Raw genomic sequence first — 20,686 nt, 5'->3', positions numbered from 1 at the left:
GAGGAGAGATCTCCAGGGAGATTATGTTAGTTGACACAAGTTTTCAAGAAGCAGTTTGGCAATATGTAGCAAGAGCCATAAAAATGTTCATACTTTTTGACCCAACACACTTCTGGGAATCTGTCCTAAGGACATTCTCCAAATGATTGATACAGAGACAATGCAGTAATATGAAATGTTTATGATGTAATCATAAACAAATCTGGAAGAATTGACCAAGATATTGGCCAGAGATAATAGTAGTTGTGTTACAGTAATGCATTTATTGCAGATTCTTTTTATCTTTCTCAGACTTTACATGGTGGTATATTGATTTTACCCTCCTCTGCCATTCAGGGTTAATAAGTCAGGAACCTGCAGAAATAGCATGCTCAGAGGCCAGATAGTTGATGAAAGTTTAATAAAGGGACTATTTTCTCTTTCCAAGTCATTTCCAAGACTAGTTTCTGCAACTCTCAAATGACTCAGTCAACAATTATTGAACACCTACTTATTATCTAGTGAGGCAGGCAGACTTTCAAGTACATAAATTGTATCAAATGCAATAATATATAAATTAAGTGTTATAAGGAGCACAAAGAAAGATGCAACTATCTGTTAGGAGGGTGGTGTGAATCAAGAAAGGCTTCAAAGGGACATGGTTAACTCATCTCAGTTTCAGGGTTTTTTTGTTTTGATTTGGTTTTTGGTTTTGGGAGGTTGGCGACACCACTTGAGCCTGTTCCCCACTAGGGACTGAACCCCGTTACTTTGGCAGTGAAAGTGCAAAGGCCTAATCACTGGACTGCCACAGAGTTCCCTCAAGTTCAGTTTTGAAGACGGTCTGCCAAAGCAAAAGGGCCCCAACATGTACAACGGCAGAAATACATGGCATAACATGGTGGATTTAGGAAATTCCGTGTAACTCGGCAGGGCTGGAAGGAACACGGAGTGGGTGTGAAGGAACTATGGGAAAGAAGATTTTAGATCCTGCAGGGCCCTGTACTCCACGTGGGCTTTGTGTTTTGGAGCTATAATCAGATTTGCATTTTAGAGAGATGACTATGGCCTCAGTGGAGAGAAGGAACTGAATGGGAAAAGAATGCACGCAGAGAACTGTAGAAAGAAGTCTTTGGGTCTTGGCTGGGTCGACACCTCTTAGCACTGATCTCTCCTGACTTATATTTGGCCAACGCCTCGCCTCTCCAAGATCTCCCTCCCTTCTGCTCCCCGAGGGCCCGGCGGACGCGCGGGCGGGGAAGCAAGGCAAAGGGTGGCCCTGCCTGGGTGGTCTCCTGCCCCGCCCCCCCGCGGCCCCGTTGCCTAGCTGCAGATCCGGCCGCTAGGCTCCGGGTAATTTGCGGGAGACTCAGCCAATGGGAGGGCGTATCCCCAGCCCGCTCCCTTTTTCTAGGACTGCAGACGCTTCCTCGGCACTGCGGTCGCCGACCCCAGCCGTGCCGGGCCAGTTCCTGCACGCGGGACCCACTTCGGCTCCGGCTGTGCGCCCCGAGCCGCACTGCCCCACTCCTCACGCTCGCGGACACGACTGCACACCCGTACCCGCGTCTTAGCGGCCCGGCTGAATTCCGACTCGTAGCTCAGCGGTATACCGGACGAGGCCAGTCTATGGGGGCTCCCAGATAACGCAGGTTGGGGGCGCCCATGCCCCCCCATACCCGCCAGCATGGCTCGGCCGCCACCTCTCGGGGAGCTGCCCCCGGGCTACACACCCCCAGCTCGACCTGCAACACCCCAGGTGAGTGGAGGGGAAGGCGGAAGAAGGAACCGGGTCTGCAAAGTGTAAATCCTAAATCTTGGGAAAACTGTGTGTGTGTGTGTGTGTGTGTGTGTATCCTCAGCATCTGCCCGGTGAGAGAGAGGGTGTCTGTGTCGACCTCAGTCCACTGAGAACCCGTGTGTGAGTGTGTGTGTATCCTATCTCAGAAAATGAATCTATGCCTTCTTCAAGTCTGTATTGGGTGGGAGGCAGGGAATGGAGTTAAATTCTTTCCAAGTTTGGGCCTGTGTCTGTGTAGGTCCTCCCTGTCTTGCATCCAGAAACCAAGAAGCCAGAGCTTGGCAGAGGGTGGAATAAGGAGAAAAGGGAAAGGTTTCATGGGTGGTTGCAGTAACGCCTGGCTGACCCTTCTTTTCCTATCCCAGATCCTAGCTGGGAGCCTGAAGGCTCCGCTCTGGCTCCGTGCTTACTTCCAGGGCCTGCTCTTCTCTTTGGGCTGCGGGATCCAGAGACACTGTGGCAAAGTGCTCTTCCTGGGACTGCTGGCCTTTGGGGCCCTAGCACTGGGTCTCCGCGTGGCCATCATTGAGACAGACCTAGAACAGCTCTGGGTGGAAGGTGAGTTGTGGGCACTGGCTGTAGTTGCTTGGATGTGGTAAGCGCAAGACAGGAATAGGGTGAGAAGCTGGCTATTGAGTTCTAGTGGGCTTTGATCTGGGTGGAGGGGGCACCTGCCTGCCAGAGCCTGGGCATCTGGGAGCACTGCTCCTCTCACACCCATAAACGGACATATGCAGATGGTGGAGCCTGGTGAGCAGGCATATGGAGCCTGTGAGTGTATGTGTGTTTATTTAGCATTTATTGGCAATCTTTTATATGTATTTGACTGCACTGCAGTGTCTGCAAGGCAACTAAAACAAAACCCATCTTTCAGCAGCAAGGAAAGTAAAATATATGCTGTGATATAATATACAATATAATACAAAGCAGAAAACAATTGTGTCATATAAGAGAAGGCAGAGAGAGATCACATCTGACTAGGAGAAATAGAAGTATTAGAACTAGAAGGCTGGGGGAACTGATAAATCATCTGGCAGGCCTCTAGGGAGAGGTCCCATACACCAAGGCCCCCTGCAAGCGTTTAGCAGAAAAGTGTCACAGAATCTGCACTTTGAGGCAACAGTGGAGTCAAATGGAACCAGATCTTCACTTCCTAAGGGAAGCATTAGATTAAAATGATTTTTTATTAATAGTTTTGACACAACTCTCCTTTCCTGGGGTCTGGTATGATAACCCTTTAACAGAGTCAAACTCCTCTCTGTTCTTTCCTGGGAAATTTGCATTTGTGGGCTCCTGAACCTCCCCCAGCCCTGGCCCACACCCAAAGGCAGAGCCAGGTTAGACTCTCACACCCCTAAGTTATTTTAAATGCTGGCACTCCTGAGGATCCAGAGCAGATGTTTCTTGGAGCCTGTCTGCCTGTTAGGATCCCACACCTCATCCTACCCTACCCCCCACCCTCTGCAGACTCTCACATCTATACACACTCCAGGCCAGCCCTGGGGTCCAGAGCAGATGTTTCTCTGTGCCTGCCTGCCTGCCTGCCCCCAGCCCCAGGACAAACATGTGCATACACGAACAGACACTTACCCCCACCCACACCACTGCTGCCTGGGTGGTCCCACATGACTCTTGGATTTCCTGCCACAATAGAGGCTGTCTCCCACCCCTTCTTGCTTCTCCATTCCCCAGACCTTCCCAGTCTAAACACTGCTTGAACCTCCATGTTTCCTCATCCTCTCTCTCGCATTCCAGCACAGGCCAAGCTTGATCTCACTGGATTTTTGGTGATCTTTGTGGGAGGGTCATATAAGAGGGCAGGAATCAATTCCTAGGTGTTTTTCCATTGTTTTGGAACATCACTCTGCTCTCTATTGGGGCTGGAGGTGAGTTGGAAGCCGTGATTCTGACCTGGGCTTTTCTCTGAGGCTTCTTCCAGCAATACCTTCGGCAATGAGGACTGAAAGGTATTCTCCATTCCTTTCCTATTTTGCTAATACAGAAAGCAAGGAGAGAAGCATGGCATTAGCTCTGAGATTTCTGGACTCTCCAGCTTTGCCATGGTGAGATTTGGCATGTGACTTCTCCTTCCTGGTCAGTGTTAAAGGTGAAGGACTCAGAGATAAATTCTCTAAAATAAAAATCCCAGGAAATTCCCTGGTGGTCCAGTGGTTAGGACTCTGTGCTTTCACTGCCGAGGGCCCTGTTCAGTCCTTGGTCAGGGAACTAAGATCTTGCAAACCAGATGGTGTAGCCAAAAAAATAATAACAAGAAAGCAAAGAAAAATCACAACGTAGAGTCCAACTAGTACTTTCAGAAACAGTGATAGAAATGGTTTGAAACTGGAGCTGTCCCTGAAGATAAGGAACATAGAGCCCTTCTGTCTAGAAGGCAGGTGACAGCCATGTATCAATTGGTGGAACCAGTATTCACTCAGATTCCCGAGGCTGAAACCTTGAGAGTCAGTCTCAGTTCTTCTTACTCAGTTAATTGGTTACTAAACAATTAAAATTCTTCCGTCTCAGCCTCTCATAAGGGATCCCTTCTTCCCAACCTGGTAGCAGTCGCTCTAGCTAAGGCCTGGCAGTACACTCCTTACTATATCATTTAGAATGCGTTTAGCCACATTAAGGAGAGAGAAAGGAAGAGGATTGATTTATTATTTCCCTCCTCGAAGTCTAGCAGTAGAGAGTAGAGAAGTTCCACCATGGATAATTCAGCAACCTAAGGACATTGGCAAAAAGTTCTTTTTGTCTTTCTCCTCTGCCTTCTTCTGTACGTTGGGCTTTTGCCCTCAGGTTTATCACACTTTCTCCCAAGGTGGCTGCTGCCATGGTGGAAAAGGGGAGTCATGCCTATCTTGCGCACCTTTTTTGAAAGTGAGGAAAATATTACCACCCACCCCTTCCCACCACTCACCCCCACAGACTTCCCATTTGGTTATTTTGGCAAGAACTGTATAGCATCCTATGTCTAAATCCTTCACTTGGCAAAGACAGTGGAATTATAAGCGACTGACTTCTTAGACTCATCAAATTTCAGCTCCTAAGGCTGGGGAGGGGCCCAATTGCCCTGAATCACTAGGCCTTTCTGAGGATGGCCCAGGAAATCTAGGTCTGTTAAGGGACTGCCCTTTCCCCTCACCTTTAAATCTGCCTCCACACCTCCCTCCTGTGGTGCATCTAAATCTGACCAAGTCAGTCTCTGCTTAGTGCTTCCCTTGGTACTGAATGCTATGGTGACCCCTTAATAGAATCTGCCTGCAATGCCAGAAACCCGGATTCAGTCCCTGGGTCGGAAAGATCCCCTTGAGGAGAGAATGGCAACCCACTCCAGTATCTTGCCTGGAGAATCCCATGGACAAAGTAGCCTGGTGGGCTACAGTCCATGGGGTCACAAAGAGTCAGACACAACTGAAGTGGCTTAGCACGCACATGCCCACAGAGTCCTTCCACCACTCTCCACTGGCTTCCAGGGAGTCTCCAGAATCAAGTTCAAGCCCCCTAGCAGAAGGCAATGGCACCCCACTCCAGTACTCTCGCCTGGAAAATCCCATGGATGGAAGAGCCTGGTAGGCTGCAATCCATGGGGTCGCTAAGAGTCAGACATGACTGAGCGACTTCACTTTCACTTTTCCTTTCATGCATTGGAGAAGGAAATGGCAACCCACTCCAGTGTTCTTGCCTGAAGAATCCCAGGGACAGGGGAGCCTGGTGGGCTGCCGTCTATGGGGTCGCACAGAGTCGGACACGACTGAAGCGACTTAGCAGCACCAGTAGCACACTCTAGGTTGCTTACCCAGCTTTGTCTCTCCCTCACTCTCCCTCACTCAGCCCAGCAGTGCTGAGCCCCTGACAGTTACCTGCACACACTTGGTCCAGAACCCCTTTCCCTGGCTTCTTACCCTGGCCAACTCCTGTTCATCATTCACAGTTCAGCTCTGGAGTACATTAGGTGATGAAAAAGCCAGGTCATCTCAACTTCTCTGCTCAAAACCTCCCATGGCTCCCATTTAATACAGAGACAGCCTGAGTCCCTACAAAAGCTTACAGGTCCTTACATGTGAAATTTATAGACCGAAGATTGTGAACATTTCTGTGGGTCCTGAAACATATTGCAATATCGTGTGTGCTCAGTCATATCCGACTCTTTGTGACCCCCATGGACTGCAGCATTCCTGAGGTTCCTTCACTATCTCCTGAAGTTTGCTCAAACTCATGTCCACTGAGTCGTGATGCTATCTCAAGATGGTTAAAAGATGGTAAGTTGCATTTATTGGATTACCTATAAAGTGGACTCTATCCATGCTCTAACCAGTTATATTATCCCTTTTGTAAAGTCTTTAACAGATGTGATGGTTTTGAGTCTCCTTCCCCTGTTCTGCCTTTCTCCCCGCTTACTTACAATCTCTTTTTTTCTTCAGTTCTTTCTCATGTGTCGGTCACATCATTTCTGTCCCAACAACTATTGAATAATAATTCCGTATCTGTGTCTCTTGGGTCCTGGACAACTTCCTAAGTACTTTGTTCATGTTTAGTTCTGTGTCTTCATTTATTTTTGGCTGCACTCTGTCTTTGTTGCTGCACACAGGCTTTCTGTAGTTGCGGGGAGAAGGGCTACTCTCTAGTTTCGGCGCGCAGGCTTCTCGTTGCAGCAGCTCCTCGTGTGCAGAGCGGCGTGGGCTCTCGGGTGTGGGCTCTGTAGTTGTGACACATGGGCTTAGTCTCTCCGAGGCACGTGGAATTTTCCTTGACCAGGGATCAAACCCATGTGCCCTGCATTGGCAGGCAGATTCTTAACCACTGGACCCCCAGAGAAATCCTATCACATTGATTCTCAATCCACCAAGGTGGGCATTGTCCCCATTTCTCAGATGAGGAAATTGCAGGTCAGAGAGACTAAGTACCCCCAGCATCAGAGCCAAGACCCAAAGCCGGGTCTGTTCGGAAGCCTTTGTGCTCCCCGACACCTGCTGTCTCCTCTGGCCTGCACAGGACACCCCGTTCATCTGTCCTCATAACTGTCACCATCACTGTCAGCCAAAACATAGCTTTCTCTTCCTCATTTTCTCTGAGGACTCCTTATTCTCTTTGATACTATATTTTATTATTTCTAACATTCATATATTTACCTGGCTGTGTCGGGTCTTAGTTGCAGGACTCGGAATCTTCATTGCAGTATGCAGGATCTTTCATTGAGCCAAATGGGCTTGCTTAGTTGCCCCAAGGCATGTGGGGTTTTATTAATTCCCCGATCGGGACTGAACCCATGCCCCTTGCACGGGAAGGCAGATTCTTAACCACTCGACCAGGGAAGTCCTTTGATACTGTTTTAAATTATGCCTGTCCCTTTCTCTTGCTTTCTCATTAGCTCTGTCTGGTTGCTTCTTTCTCCCAAACCTCAGTCCCCTCAGCAAACTCCCTTACTCTGGGGAGCTTATTTCTGCCCTCTACTCCTGTCCCTCCTTGTGGCAGCTCTGGCCTAAGCCTGGTGAAATAAACACTGCGGTACAGGTCTGCAGAAGAGGGGAGTCAGGAAAGGAAGAAAAGATGTGGAATTGACAGCAGAGAAGGCAGAATGGCTGTGTGAAACTGTTCATGAGGGGAGGGTCAGGAATGTGACTGGGAGTGGGGATGAGCAAAGGAGTGAATCTGTGATGAACATGACCAAGGGTTTGGGGCTCTCATGAGTGAGAGGATTATGTGGGTTTGAAAGAGATGTGGGGGGGGGTATGATGATCCCAAGTGGGACTGGAGTCTTGGAGAAGCAGTCCAGTGGGCCCAGGGGCGGCAGTGACCTACAGGAAGAGGCCCCAGATCCGGGAAAGCGGAACTGAGCCTAAGACCAGGCAAAGTCCACCAAGCCTCCGGGGTGGTTTGGCCTTAGCCCTTGCCTCCCCCAAACCACAGTCAAGTCATAGCATCCCGCAAACCTCCCCGCCTCCCCAGGCCTCTGGTACAGAGCTGGCCTCCGCAGCCAGGCTAATGCAGGACTCGATCAAGAAGATGAGGCAGACCTGGTCCTGGGATTCCTCAGTGTCTGGCCTGAGAAACTGGTGAATGGTATCTTCTTCCCCCAGCCCACTTTGATGCCACCTCTGCCAGGGGCCTGGAGCTGTTTCCTGGGAGGAAGCAGTCTGCTGGCAGCGCCACACTGAAAGGCCATGTGATCCCCCCTCACCCGTGCCGCTACAGAGCCATTATTGCCCGACACTGACCCAGCCACCCACCCTCTTTACAGAGCAGTTTGCAGAAAGGTGCATGGATATAAACCGCTGTCTGGGACAACCTGAACTAGGAGCCAGCCCCAGCACTAGACCTGTTCCTCAGGAGACCCTCCAACAGCAGCCTCCCTGTTGGCCCCTTTGCCCCTCGTTGTCCTCCCCGCCAGAACAGAGAGACTGAGTGGGGGCCCTTTTACCAGGACCCCCAAAGCCCCACCCTGGCCCCGCTCCTGTGGATCTCACGTTTAAGTTATTTGTTCAAAACACAGCCAGCCGGGTTCATGCTGAAACCTTAGGTCTCACAGGAGTCCCAAAGAGCCACACAGCTGGGCCTCTCCACTCCAGATTCTGAAACGAGGGCCAGGAGCCTGGGGCCTCAGCGTGGCCATCAAGGAGAAGTTTTTCCCACTTGTCCTGGGAGGCCTCTGGAGTTGGGGTCTCACACTCCCTGGAGCTTGGATCCACCGAGGCTCTCGCCCCCCAGCTTTCTCTCTCTGCTCTGGCAGCGGGCAGCCGGGTGAGCCAGGAACTGAAATACACCAAGGAGAAGCTGGGGGAGGAGGCTGCGTATACCTCCCAGATGTTGATACAGACCCCGCGCCAGGAGGGGGAGAACGTCCTCACGCCCGAGGCACTTGACCTCCACCTCCAGGCAGCCCTCACCGCCAGTAAAGTGCAAGTATCCCTCTATGGAAAGTGAGTCTGGCTGAGCCCCCGAGCAGCTGGGAGCGAGAGGTGCCACAGCAGGGCTGGAGCCGGAGTAGGCCTCTTCTACTGACGTCCTATGCCCCTGGCTATTGCAGGTCCTGGGATCTGAACAAAATCTGCTACAAGTCAGGAGTTCCCCTAATTGAAAATGGAATGATTGAGCGGGTGAGTCTACTGCACTGTTCTCTGAGACAGGGTAGAGTGGAGCCTTCTCTGCAGTAGGGGAGGTGGGGGTGGGTGGAGTAGGGGGCATTGCGGGGGCAGGACTGATGTTTGGCCTGGGATGTCCCTGGCAGATGATTGAAAAGCTGTTTCCCTGCGTGATCCTCACCCCCCTCGACTGCTTCTGGGAGGGAGCCAAACTCCAAGGGGGCTCTGCCTACTTGCCGTGAGTGCCGCTGCTGCTGCTCCCGGGCCCTGCTTCATCCCCTGCCAGGACTTCCCCAACAGAAAGGAGGGATGGTGAGCAAAAGCTCACCAGGGCTTGATTACCAGCCAGGCCAGGGTCAGAGCACAGGCAGCCTCAGGGCTCTCTCCTCATCCCCCTTCTCCTCACCTCCGAAGGAAAGGCAGGCCTCTTGTTTAGATAAAACACGAAGATCTGTAAGATCTGAACAAAGGAGAAAAAAGATCCCCAGGAGAATGGATATGTAATGTATGGCTGAGTCCCTTTGCTGTCCACCTGAAACTATCACAACATTATTATTGGCTGTATTCCAATATAAAATCAAAAGTTTTTTTTGTTGTTGTTGTTTTTAAAGAAAAGATCCCCAGAAAGAGAATTTACCAGGGAGAGTTAGCTAGGTGTCAACTCAGCTGTTGCCCAGGCCGGAAAGAAAACCTGTTACAGGCAGGCGGCTGTATGGTTATGTATGAGAACCAAGGATAGACAGTTTGGGAAGGAATGAAATGGGGCTTTTGTGGGTCTTTTCCTTGTGTTAAGTACCATCTGTCTTGAGTTCCATCTCAGCTCCTGTATCCATTCAGAGTTCACTGCAGCAACCTGCTGGACTGAGCCTCCACAGAGAGGGACAGATGAGCAGCTAGGAGTGGGGTGGGTACCCCATGGGCCCCATGGCAGCAGTCTGGAGGATGGGCATTGATCCCTGATCCTCACCAACCACAAGCTCTCCCTGCAGGGGCCGCCCAGACATCCAATGGACCAACCTGGACCCAGAGCAGCTGCTGGAGGAGCTGGGCCCCTTTGCCTCCCTTGAGGGCTTCCGGGAGCTGCTAGACAAGGCACAGGTGGGCCAGGCCTACGTGGGGCGGCCCTGTCTGCACCCTGACGACCTCCACTGCCCACCTAGTGCCCCTAACCATCACAGCAGGCAGGTGGGTTCCAGCCAGGTCTGCTGGGGAAAGGTTATTTCCTTCCCTTTCCCCTCATGTTCCCCTTTTCCTGGAGACAACAGACTGCCCTATGCTCTGCCCCATACTTCCTGGACACTGTTACCCTCTCCACACTGCACTCAACACCTAGAGTTTTCCATTCCCATTCAGCTCTCCTAAGGACTCCTCAAGTAGCATATGAATCCTTTTGGCTTTTTCTAAGCCCAGAAAGGCTGGACTTCATCAAAACACATGTGTACAGAGAGACAAGACAAATTAGATAAGCATGGGGGTCATACCCGGTTTCCTGATTGTCTGTGTGGCCCTGTGAATGTGGACCTTTTCCCAAAACCACCAAAGTTCAGCCAGCTCCTCCCTGCAGCCTATTTCTAGGCCTGTGCTCCCTCTTGTGGCCTCCTCCCTGCCAGACTCTAGCTGTTAGCTTACAGGGCATGCAGGAGGCTCAGCACAACAGTATATACACCCCAGGCCCACAGAGCTCCGTGGCAAGCATGGTTCCTGGAGGTGCCTGCCCAGAGACACCTAGTTACCCACAAGTAGGACCTGGAGTAACGAGCTTCTCTCCACCCACTCCAGGCTCCCAACGTGGCTCAGGAGTTGAGTGGGGGCTGCCATGGCTTCTCCCACAAGTTTATGCACTGGCAGGAGGAGCTGCTGCTGGGAGGCATGGCCAGAGACCCCCAAGGACAGCTGCTGAGGTACACCACCCCCCCGGGAGTTGCCATGGGGAGCCACACCCTGATGCCAGGCAGCTCCCGCAAACGCCCCTTGCACACGCCCTCCTGGTCGTTAAGACCAGCCCTGACTCCTGCTTCTCCTACACCACTGCCAGGGCAGAGGCCCTGCAGAGCACCTTCCTGCTAATGAGCCCCCGCCAGCTCTACGAGCACTTCCGGGGTGACTACCAGACGCACGACATCGGCTGGAGCGAGGAGCAGGCCGGCACGGTCCTTCAGGCCTGGCAGCGACGCTTTGTGCAGGTCAGCATGGAGCCAACGAGCGCAGCGCCTGAGGACGCTGCTTCCTCCTGCGCCTCACACCACCCTGTCTCTCCAGCTGGCCCAGGAGGCCCTGCCCGAGAATGCGTCCCAGCAGATCCACGCCTTCTCCTCTACCACCCTGGACGACATCCTGCACGCCTTCTCTGAAGTCAGCGCTGCCCGCGTGGTGGGGGGCTACCTGCTCATGGTGGGTCCTCTTGGCGCCTTGTCCCCTACCACCAGCCCCACCTGGGAGCCCCCATCCCAGACTGCCCTCTCTCCCTACAGCTAGCCTATGCCTGCGTGACGATGCTGCGGTGGGACTGTGCCCAGTCCCAGGGTGCAGTGGGCCTCGCTGGGGTGCTGCTGGTGGCCCTGGCGGTGGCCTCGGGCCTGGGGCTCTGTGCCCTGTTGGGCATTGCCTTCAACGCTGCCACTACCCAGGTAGGCCAGGTCTACAGGCAGACTTGGGGCCCACAGCCTGGGCTGCTCAGATCCTCCAACTGCCTGCCCCCATGCCCCTCCAGGTGCTGCCTTTCTTGGCTCTGGGCATCGGCGTGGACGACATATTCCTGCTGGCACACGCCTTCACAGAGGCTCCACCTGGCACCCCTCTCCAGGTGAGGCCTCGTCCTCCTGCCTGGGTTCATCCCAGGCCATGTTGCTGAGGGGCTCAGAGCCTCTTGGTTTAAGTGACTTTGGGCTGGTAATAAGCCTCTCTGTGCCTCGCTTCCTCATCTGTAAACAGGGGTAATCATAGTGTTTGTGTGGTAAGGGTTGTGGTGAGGATCGGTGATTTGAGTGCTTAGAACAGGGCAATAAATGTCAGCTGCTGTGTGCTTCCTGCCCCTCCCCTGCCGTTCTTCACTCGGCCTTGTCCTGGCAGGAGCGCACAGGGGAGTGTCTGCAGCGCACGGGCACCAGCGTCACACTCACGTCCATCAACAACATGGTTGCCTTCTTCATGGCTGCCCTAGTTCCCATCCCTGCACTGCGGGCCTTCTCCTTGCAGGTGAGGCCTCACCCATGGGGCCCAGGCTCGGGTGGGCATGGAGCCTGGTGGGCTTCACCCAGGTTTTGTGCCCCTCCTGTCCACCCTGCAGGCAGCCATAGTGGTGGGCTGCAACTTTGCAGCCGTGATGCTTGTCTTCCCAGCGGTCCTCAGCCTGGACCTGCACCGGCGCCACTGCCAGCGCCTGGACGTGCTCTGCTGCTTCTCTAGGTACCCCTGTCCCACCGGGCCGTCCCTCCTGAGCCCCATCCCGTCCTGTCCCCTTGGCACCATTTCCAGACCCTCGTCCCCTCTCTGCCTCTTCCAGCCCCTGCTCTGCTCGGGTGATTCAGATTCTGCCCCAGGAGCTGGGGAACGGGACGGTACCAGTGGGCATTGCCCACCTGACTGCCACGGTTCAAGCCTTTGCCCACTGTGAAGCCAGCAGCCAACATGTGGTCACCATCTTGCCTCCCCAAGCCCACCTGGTGCCACCACCTTCTGACCCTTTGGGCTCTGAGCTCTTCAGCCCAGGAGGGTCCACACGGGACCTTCTAGGACAGGAGGAGGGGACAGGGCAGAAGGCAGCCTGCAAGTCCCTGCCCTGTGCCCGCTGGAGTCTTGCCCATTTCGCCCGCTCTCAGTTTGCACCCTTGTTGCTCCAGTCCCACACCAAGGTAAGCCTCCAGGCCCCGGGCAGGTCGAGGTGGGACGCGGCACAGACTTCTTTGATGTCTCTGGGCCTCCAGCTTAGTCACCTTTTCCCACAGGCTGTAGTACTGGTACTTTTTGGGGCTCTCCTGGGCTTGAGCCTCTATGGAGCAACCTTGGTGCAGGACGGTCTGGCCCTGACTGATGTGGTGCCGCGTGGCACCAAGGAGCATGCCTTCCTGAGCACCCAGCTCAGGTACTTCTCTCTGTACGAGGTGGCTCTGGTGACACAGGGTGGCTTTGACTACGCCCACTCCCAACGCGCCCTCTTTGATCTGCACCAGCGCTTCAGTTCCCTCAAGGCCGTGCTGCCCCCACCAGCCACCCAGGCACCCCGCACCTGGCTGCATTACTATCGCAACTGGCTACAGGGTGAGAGGCGAGGAGACGGGCAGGGAGGCTGCGGCTGGCAGGAGCCCGCAGAGCCCACAGTCCAACTGGACTCCTTCCCCATCCTCTGCCAGGAATCCAGGCTGCGTTTGACCAGGACTGGGCTTCTGGGCGCATCACCCACCACTCATACCGCAATGGCTCTGAGGATGGGGCCCTGGCATACAAGCTGCTCGTCCAGACCGGGGATGCCCAGGAGCCTCTAGATTTCAGCCAGGTTGGAAGAGGACTGGAGGGCAGGGGAGCACAGAGGGGCTCCAGGCCCCGTGGGCCCAGCCTTGATCCCCTCTGCCTCTGCAGCTGACCACCAAGAAGCTGGTGGACAAGGAAGGGCTGATCCCACCCGAGCTCTTCTACATGGGGCTGACCGTGTGGGTGAGCAGTGACCCCCTGGGTCTGGCAGCCTCGCAGGCCAACTTCTATCCCCCACCTCCCGAGTGGCTGCATGACAAGTACGACACCACGGGGGAGAATCTTCGCAGTGAGTCCCGGGGGAGCCCTAACTGCCCTCCCCTGAAGCCCTGCCCACTGCTGCCCGTGCTCACCGGCCGCCCCTCCCTCTCCCTCCGCCCCCTCCCTCCACAGTCCCGGCGGCCCAGCCCTTGGAGTTTGCCCAGTTCCCCTTCCTCCTGCGCGGCCTCCAGAAGACTGCAGACTTCGTGGAGGCCATCGAGGGGGCCCGGGCGGCATGTGCCGAGGCCGGCCGGGCCGGGGTGCGTGCCTACCCCAGTGGCTCCCCCTTCCTCTTCTGGGAGCAGTACCTGGGTCTGCGGCGCTGCTTCCTGCTGGCGGTCTGCACCCTGCTGCTGTGCACTTTCCTCGTCTGTGCCCTGCTGCTGCTCAACCCCTGGACGGCTGCGCTCATAGTGAGTCCTGCAGGAGTGGGGCTAGAGGGACTCATAGCTCCCCCAGCTGCCCTGCCCAGGAGCCCTAGGTGAGCCCTGCCCTCCCCAGGTACTGGTCCTGGCGATGATGACTGTGGAGCTCTTTGGCATCATGGGTTTCCTGGGCATCAAGCTGAGCGCCATCCCAGTGGTGATTCTTGTGGCCTCCGTAGGCATCGGTGTCGAGTTCACCGTCCACGTGGCTCTGGTGAGCACAAGCACTAGGAGGGGGCGGGCCAGCTGATTCAGTTTTTGACAAATACTGTGTGCTCAGTACTGGGGAGATGAGAACAATACAGACACACTTTACCTTCAAGAGTGTAGAGATAAATAATAAACAAGTAAATAAATGAATAGACAGCCATTTCAATAGAGAGGAGAGACAAAGGCCTGACCAGAATGGGATGAGGACAGAATGGAAGGTGAGAAAATGGGAACTGACAGTTACTTGGGATGGATTTACCGTGAATCAGGGAGATGGGGTGGTAGCTAGATGAGTGAGCGTAAGGCGAGATCCTTCCAGGACAGAGATGCAGAACAGAGGTGGGCTCGCCTCTCCCACAGCTTCCGGTTCTCCAGCAGAGGAGGGGTGGGGGCGGAGTGGGGGCAGTGGACCCGCTGGGAGCTCCAACACAAACCTGGCCAGACCCCACAAACAGCTTCCTTCATTCTTCCCCCATAAAATCCTTATTATTTTTCTGATTATAAGAACAACATATACTTCTTGGGGGACAAAAAAGTCAGGATGCAGAAAAATACCAAGAAAGAATCAGAAAGCCTCTGAAATGCCACCCTGAGAAGTGTCCCTCCTTCTAGACCAGGCATCAGCACACTTTTTCTGAAAAGGATCAGATAGTAATATTTAGGCTTGTCAGGCCATAGGTTCTTTCTACCAGTGTAGCACAAGAGCAGCCGTAGGTGACAGGTGCATGAATGGGTGTGGCTGTGTTTCAACAAAACTTTATTTACAAAAACATGGGACAGGCTATAGATGGCCAACCTAGTCTGAAAGAAAGTGAAAGTCGCTCAGTCATGTCCAACTCTTTTGCCACCCCATAGACTATACAGTCCATAAAATTCTCCAGGCCAGAATACTGGAGTGGTTCAGTTCTCCAGGGGAACTTCCCAACCCAGGAATCGAACTGGGTCTCCTGCATTGCAGGAGGATTCTTTACCAGCTGAGCTAGATAAATGAGACAGAGATGTCTAGAATAGGTTGGGCTTCCCTTGTGGCTCAGCTGGTAAAGAATCCGCCTGCAATGTGGGAGACCTGGGTTCAACCCCTGGGTTGGGAAGATCCCCTGGAGGAGGGCATGGCAACCCACTCCAATATTCTTGCCTGGAGAATCCCCATGGACAGAGGAGCCTGGTGGGCTACAGTCCATGGGGTCCCAAAGAGTCAGACACGACTGAGCAGCTAAGCACACACAGCACATCTCACTCATCTGTACAGGGTTTCCTGCATGGACTTGTGCTTGGGTCCTGCGCAGTTCCCAGGAACTCGGTTCACCTGGCCTTCTGTGGGCCAGGCATGAGTGAGCCCTGGGGACATAGATGAGCTGGCCATGGTTGGTCAAGGAGCAGCTCCAGGACGACTTTGTTCCCCCAGGGCTTCCTGACCGCTCAGGGTAGCCGGAACCTGCGGGCTGCCCGGGCCCTGGAGCGCACATTTGCCCCAGTGACTGATGGGGCCATCTCCACGTTGCTAGGTCTGCTCATGCTTGCTGGCTCCAACTTTGACTTCATCGTAAGGTAGGGGAGGGCTCAGAGCAAGGAGGCAGGGCTGGCCTGCACTGGATACAGGACCTGACCGGGCTGACCCCTCTTAACACCCCCAGGTACTTCTTCGTGGTGCTGACAATACTTACACTCCTGGGCCTCCTCCACGGGCTTGTGCTGCTGCCGGTACTGCTGTCCATCCTGGGCCCCCCACCAGAGGTGACCACACCATCTTGCTCCCAGCCCACGGGGCGGGGTGGGATAGAACCAAGACAAAACACCCTCAGTGGCCAATAGACAGGGCTCAACTCACAGGGCCCCTTCCCCATGAAGTACCACCAGCTGAAGTTAGCAGTATCCTCTTTTGCCCAGACATCATGTCCATGCCCTTCAGCCCTCTTGACTTCTTCCTGAGATCCACCTTAGCCTCTAGGTGCAGGATTGGCCCCTGATCTCAACATCCTGTCCCTTGTTAGCTTTTGTCTCCTGCTGGGAGCCACCAAAGACCCCAGCTTCCCAACCAGGAAGTTGCTGAAGGGGGCTGAGTCCCCAGTAGCCCCCAGGCTCACTGGGGCTGCTGTTTCCCCCCAGGTGGTACAGATGTACAAGGAGAGCGCAGAGGTCCTGAGCCCCCCAGCTCCGCAGGGAGGAGGGCTTAGGTGGGGGGTAGCCTCCACCCTGCCCCAGAGCTTTGCCAGAGTGACTACCTCCATGACTGTGGCCCTCCACCCACCCCCACTGCCTGGTGCCTACATCCACCCAGCCTCTGAGGAGCCTACTTGGTCGCCTGCTGCCACACCAGCTGCCAATGGCCCCAGCAACCTCGGCTCTAGGGGACTGTGTCCAGCCACCGGGTGAAAGAGCAGCTGAAGCATGGAGACTCCATTGAGGCCACATGAAGTCATTGGGAAGCAGTGGGGCATTCCTGAAGACAGGGCGGACTCCTGGGGAGCCCTGCTGCTGTTGCCACCTCATCCCCTCCCCTGACCAGGCCATCGGAGACCTCCCCAAAATCCACACAAAGCCACCACTGTCTAGGCTGTGAGCAGCCTTGCATGCCCGGCTCCTCTGGGCCTGGGGCTGTGTCTGGGTCGAGTAAAAGCCAGCACTTCAGGCTGCAGTGCAGCCCAGACCCCCCTCCCCTCTGACACTGCTGCCCCCAGCAGACCAAGCTGAGGGATCGTTAGCACCCTTTGCTGGGCCTGGTCCCCGCTGCTTGGTGACCCCTGAGGAGGCGCTCTGTATCCCTGCCCATCTCTCACCACATAAATTATTTATATGGAGATGTTTATTTTTGTAGTTTGGATGTTAGCTAGGCTGAAAGTTCTATTTTTAAAAGAGTGAAATATATTCTATGTGAACTCATCTCAATTGACGTTGGTGCTTTGTGTCTGTATAGCTGTGAGTTTGCACATAGAAGTGTCAGGGCCTGAGATCCTAGCCCTCTAGTCCTGTGTGTTTATTCACCTGGCAAATGAAGATGACGTGCAGCAAATGCATTGGTCACATACTTGGTAACATGGTCTGGCTGAAGTGCTTAGTACACAAAATGATACACATGTTTTTGGTGTCGAAACCCTACTGTGTGGCTTTCAGAGCCATCACAGTCCAGCCTCGAGTTCCTCTCCAGGTTCATTGGCCAGCTCCTGTTCCAGCAGCCTGGGGGGACGGGCAGAGGGACACAGTCAGGCAACAGGTGAGAGGTGAAGTGGAAGCAGATCAACCAAGTGGCCAAGGGAATTCCCTGGTGGTCCTGTGGTTAAGACCCAGTGCTCTCATTGCCAGGGGCCTGGGTTTGATCCCTGGTTGGGGAATTAAGATCCCACAAGCCTCTTGATGTGACAAATATGTATATATATATATATATATACATATATATATGTGTATATATATATGGCCAATTGAAACAGAGATGGGGAGGGTGTTTTAGGAATTTTGTGCCCAGACCAATCTCTAAGGCAGAGGCCTCTGCAAGTCAGTAGTCAGCATGGCGCCCCAGAGGCATCTTTGTCCAGACAGCAGAGGATCCATAGGGCTATAGAAACTGAGGTTGCACTAGCAACCAGTGCTGCTGTGGTTAGTTGCTCAGTCATGTCTGACTGCGACCCCATGGACTGCAGCATGTCAGACTTCCCTGTCCACTATCTCCCTGAGTTTGCTCAAACTCTTGTCCATTGAGTTGGTGATACATCCAACCACCTCATTCTGGGTCACCCACTTCTGCCCTCAATCTTTCCCAGCATCAGTATCTTTTCCAGTGAGTCAGCTCTTCACATCAGATGGCTAAAGACTGGAACTTCAGCTTCAACATCAGTCCTTCCAATGAATATTCAGGATTGATTTCCTTTAGGACTGACTGGTTTGATCTCCTTGCAGACCAAGGGACTCTTGAGAGTCTTCTCCAACACCACAGACACAAGCATCAGTTCTTTGGCACTCAGCCTTCTTTATGGTCCAGCTCTCACATCTGTACATAACTACCGGAAAAACCATAGTTTGACTAGCAACCAGTGAGGCACTATCTTTAAGCTGTTTGCTCTGTAAAGGTTGAACAATCCCATTGTACAGAGGTCTGGACGATTCTGGCCACAACCCTGGGTGTAGTCTCATCTGATGGATGGGAGGGAGAGGTCTTTTAGTGCCCTTCTCCAATTATCCCAGGGCTCAGTCTCAGCTGACACACATATACACCCTGGGCTCCAGCCACACACTCACCAGGAACAGTCCCACCCCCAGAGCACTGCCTTCTCACACCCCACCCCACCCCACCCCACCCCACCAAGCCAAAGGCTGGAAAATCATGTTCTGACCTAACGTTGGGAGTGGAGAGGGGAGACATCTACTGCAGCTGAATCAACACTGAATCAAAGAAGAGAAGGTGGTTGGCTTGGAACCAAGGGTAGGGGGTGCATCCGGTATGCCAAAGAGATAGACCCTAGATTTGGGTCCAGTGATGTTTGGGTCACTATGGAGCAGCTTTGAGGTAGGGCAGGAGAGCTCACCAGGCTATAACAGTGCAAAAGATGTCGTCACCCCCTACCCCCAGTTCCAGTTACCAGCTGAGTGAGCTGTAAAAATCAGACATCCTCTCTGAGCCTCAGCGTCTTCATCTGTGAAACGGAAGATTACAGTTCATTTTGTAGGCTGCTGGTTTTTCCATGTAGGATTGTAAGTGAAATATTCATGTAAGAAATGGCCTGGCTTCTCATAGGTGCTCTCTGTTTTTGTAGTTTGTGATATTTTAGCTATGTTGAAAGTTTGTGTTCTGATCAAATGCTTAGTGAATAAACCTAAAACACTGAGCGGTGTCGTGATATGGCACTAGCTGAAGGATTCCAGCCAACTGGAGCGGGACCGCCCCAAGAATAGTCAGTCCCAGGGCACTGACCACAGCCAGTCTGGGGAAAAGTCCCAGTGTTTGCAGGGCAAACCACCCTGTGTGGCACTGCACACTACTCAGCCCTCTGACTTCAACACCATTTCATGGCTCCCCACTGCTGATCATAACAAGATCAAAACCAAGGCCTTTCAGGCCTAACTGGATCTAGCCTCTGCCATCTTCCCAGCTCTCTCAAGACAGCTAATGGCCAGATTCACACCCTCATTCAGACACACCACACCCTACTCCAGACAGGCTGAATTACTTTCGATGTTCACCTCCCACGACTTCACAGAGGCTATTCGAGAACTCGTTTCCACCTCCCATTCAATGGAACTATCCTTCCAGATAAGTTGGATGCCGTTTCGGGGTCTGCGGGTATGAAATGATAGGGCTTTAACGTCACCCTTGGTAAGGAAGCGTCGGTTTCCTGGGGGGTCCCGCAAAGAGAGAGAGCTGCAGCCCTGAAGTGCCCACAGCGCCGCCCTGCCCGGCCGGTGAGTGGCGTCACCCAGCGGCGGAGCCGCCTTTAATTTGCATACCCATAGTGCACCACGAAAAGACGATTTCACGCGCTTAAATTCCAGCCCCACGGGGGTTTGTCCACTGTTGGAGGGGACAGTACCTGTTTGAAACGTACGGTCTGTGCAAATTCCACTCAGGGTGCCCAAACCGCGCGGGAGCGGAGCAACCATAAGTGTACAGAGTGTTACGTTGCTCTGGGAGGTTCCAAGCGCGCCACTAAAGACATACTCTGGTTTCTCTTCAGATCGTATAAATCTTTCGCCTTTTACTAAAGATTTCCGTGGAGAGGAACAATTCTGAGTCTTTACCCAATTTTTTGAGGCCTCGTTTTGAACGAGGCTACATTTTCTAAGGTTAAAAATTAGAACTCAATAGTTGTGAATCCTGTATGAAAGGAATTTTTAGTTTTTGAATGTACTCGCAATTTCGGTTCCTTCAACTGCGTTATAAGTGTGGGGTTTCTCCTGCGTGTTTTCCTTGTGTATTTTCTGCAGTCATTTTAAAGCTAGTATAATAAAATGGGAAAGTCAAAGTCACGTGATGAAGGCACCAGCGGCTTCCCAGATGGCGTAAAGTTCACTCCTTGGATCCGAAAGACGCCTTGGAGAAAGGAATGGCAGCTAAATTCGGTATTTTTGCGTGGAGAATTTCTTAAACAGAGAGACCTGGCAGATACCAGTCTCATAGCGTCGGACACGACTGGAGCGACTAAAACACGCGAGCATACAGGAAGAGGGTAAACGCAGTAATTCTCTTTCTCACCAGGGTATGCTCAGTCGTGTTCGACTCTTTGCGACCCTATGGGCTGTAGCCCGCCAGGCACCTCACTCCCTGGGGATTCTCCAGGCAAGAATACTGGAGTGGGCTCCTAGGGGATTTTCCCCACTCAGGGACTGAACCCAGGCCGTCCATATTACAGGCAGATTCTTTACCGTCTGAACCACCAGGGAAGTCCCATCAGACTACCTGGTTCCTTTCCCAGAGGTTGTTTTCTGAGGAAAATTAGCTGAGGCTCTCTGGTATGACTTACTTCAGACTGTCT

The 20,686-nt window shown here is 53.3% G+C and overlaps 1 protein-coding gene across 3 annotated transcripts; it reads left to right on the top strand.

Moving 5' to 3' along the window:
* PTCH2 (patched 2) lies at positions 1,208 to 17,111 on the top strand. 3 transcript variants are annotated; one of them, XM_018043473.1, is made up of 22 exons: positions 1,211 to 1,738; positions 2,146 to 2,338; positions 8,511 to 8,700; positions 8,808 to 8,877; positions 9,009 to 9,100; positions 9,852 to 10,047; positions 10,642 to 10,763; positions 10,898 to 11,045; positions 11,122 to 11,253; positions 11,334 to 11,489; positions 11,573 to 11,665; positions 11,932 to 12,057; positions 12,149 to 12,267; positions 12,365 to 12,713; positions 12,807 to 13,119; positions 13,212 to 13,354; positions 13,438 to 13,618; positions 13,723 to 14,003; positions 14,092 to 14,229; positions 15,631 to 15,773; positions 15,860 to 15,959; positions 16,504 to 17,111. In XM_018043473.1, exons 1-22 carry the CDS (start codon positions 1,667 to 1,669, stop codon positions 16,627 to 16,629), a joined length of 3,483 nt encoding a protein of 1,160 aa, XP_017898962.1. In that variant the 5' UTR covers positions 1,211 to 1,666; the 3' UTR covers positions 16,630 to 17,111. The 3 variants fall into 3 exon arrangements, 2 of the variants coding, with proteins under 2 accessions (XP_017898962.1, XP_005678608.2); XM_005678551.3 differs by having other exon boundaries at positions 1,661 to 1,738; positions 16,332 to 17,111; XR_001917514.1 differs by lacking the exon at positions 16,504 to 17,111 and having other exon boundaries at positions 1,208 to 1,738; positions 13,896 to 14,003; positions 15,860 to 16,325.

This window comes from Capra hircus, chromosome 3 (assembly GCF_001704415.2).
Source record: "Capra hircus breed San Clemente chromosome 3, ASM170441v1, whole genome shotgun sequence".
Taxonomy (NCBI): Eukaryota; Metazoa; Chordata; class Mammalia; order Artiodactyla; family Bovidae; genus Capra; species Capra hircus.
The sequence above is the reverse complement of the archived record's forward strand: the minus strand, read 5'-3'. Positions and strand labels throughout refer to the sequence as shown.

Excerpts from the sequence above, each read along its gene's own strand:
- PTCH2 (XM_005678551.3), top strand. The coding sequence starts at position 1,667 with ATGGCTCGGCCGCCACCTCTCGGGGAGCTGCCCCCGGGCTACACACCC. Across the intron at positions 10,048-10,641 it reads CTAACCATCACAGCAGGCAG|GCTCCCAACGTGGCTCAGGA; the intron begins GTGGGTTCCAGC and ends CACCCACTCCAG. Across the intron at positions 11,046-11,121 it reads GGCAGCGACGCTTTGTGCAG|CTGGCCCAGGAGGCCCTGCC; the intron begins GTCAGCATGGAG and ends CTGTCTCTCCAG.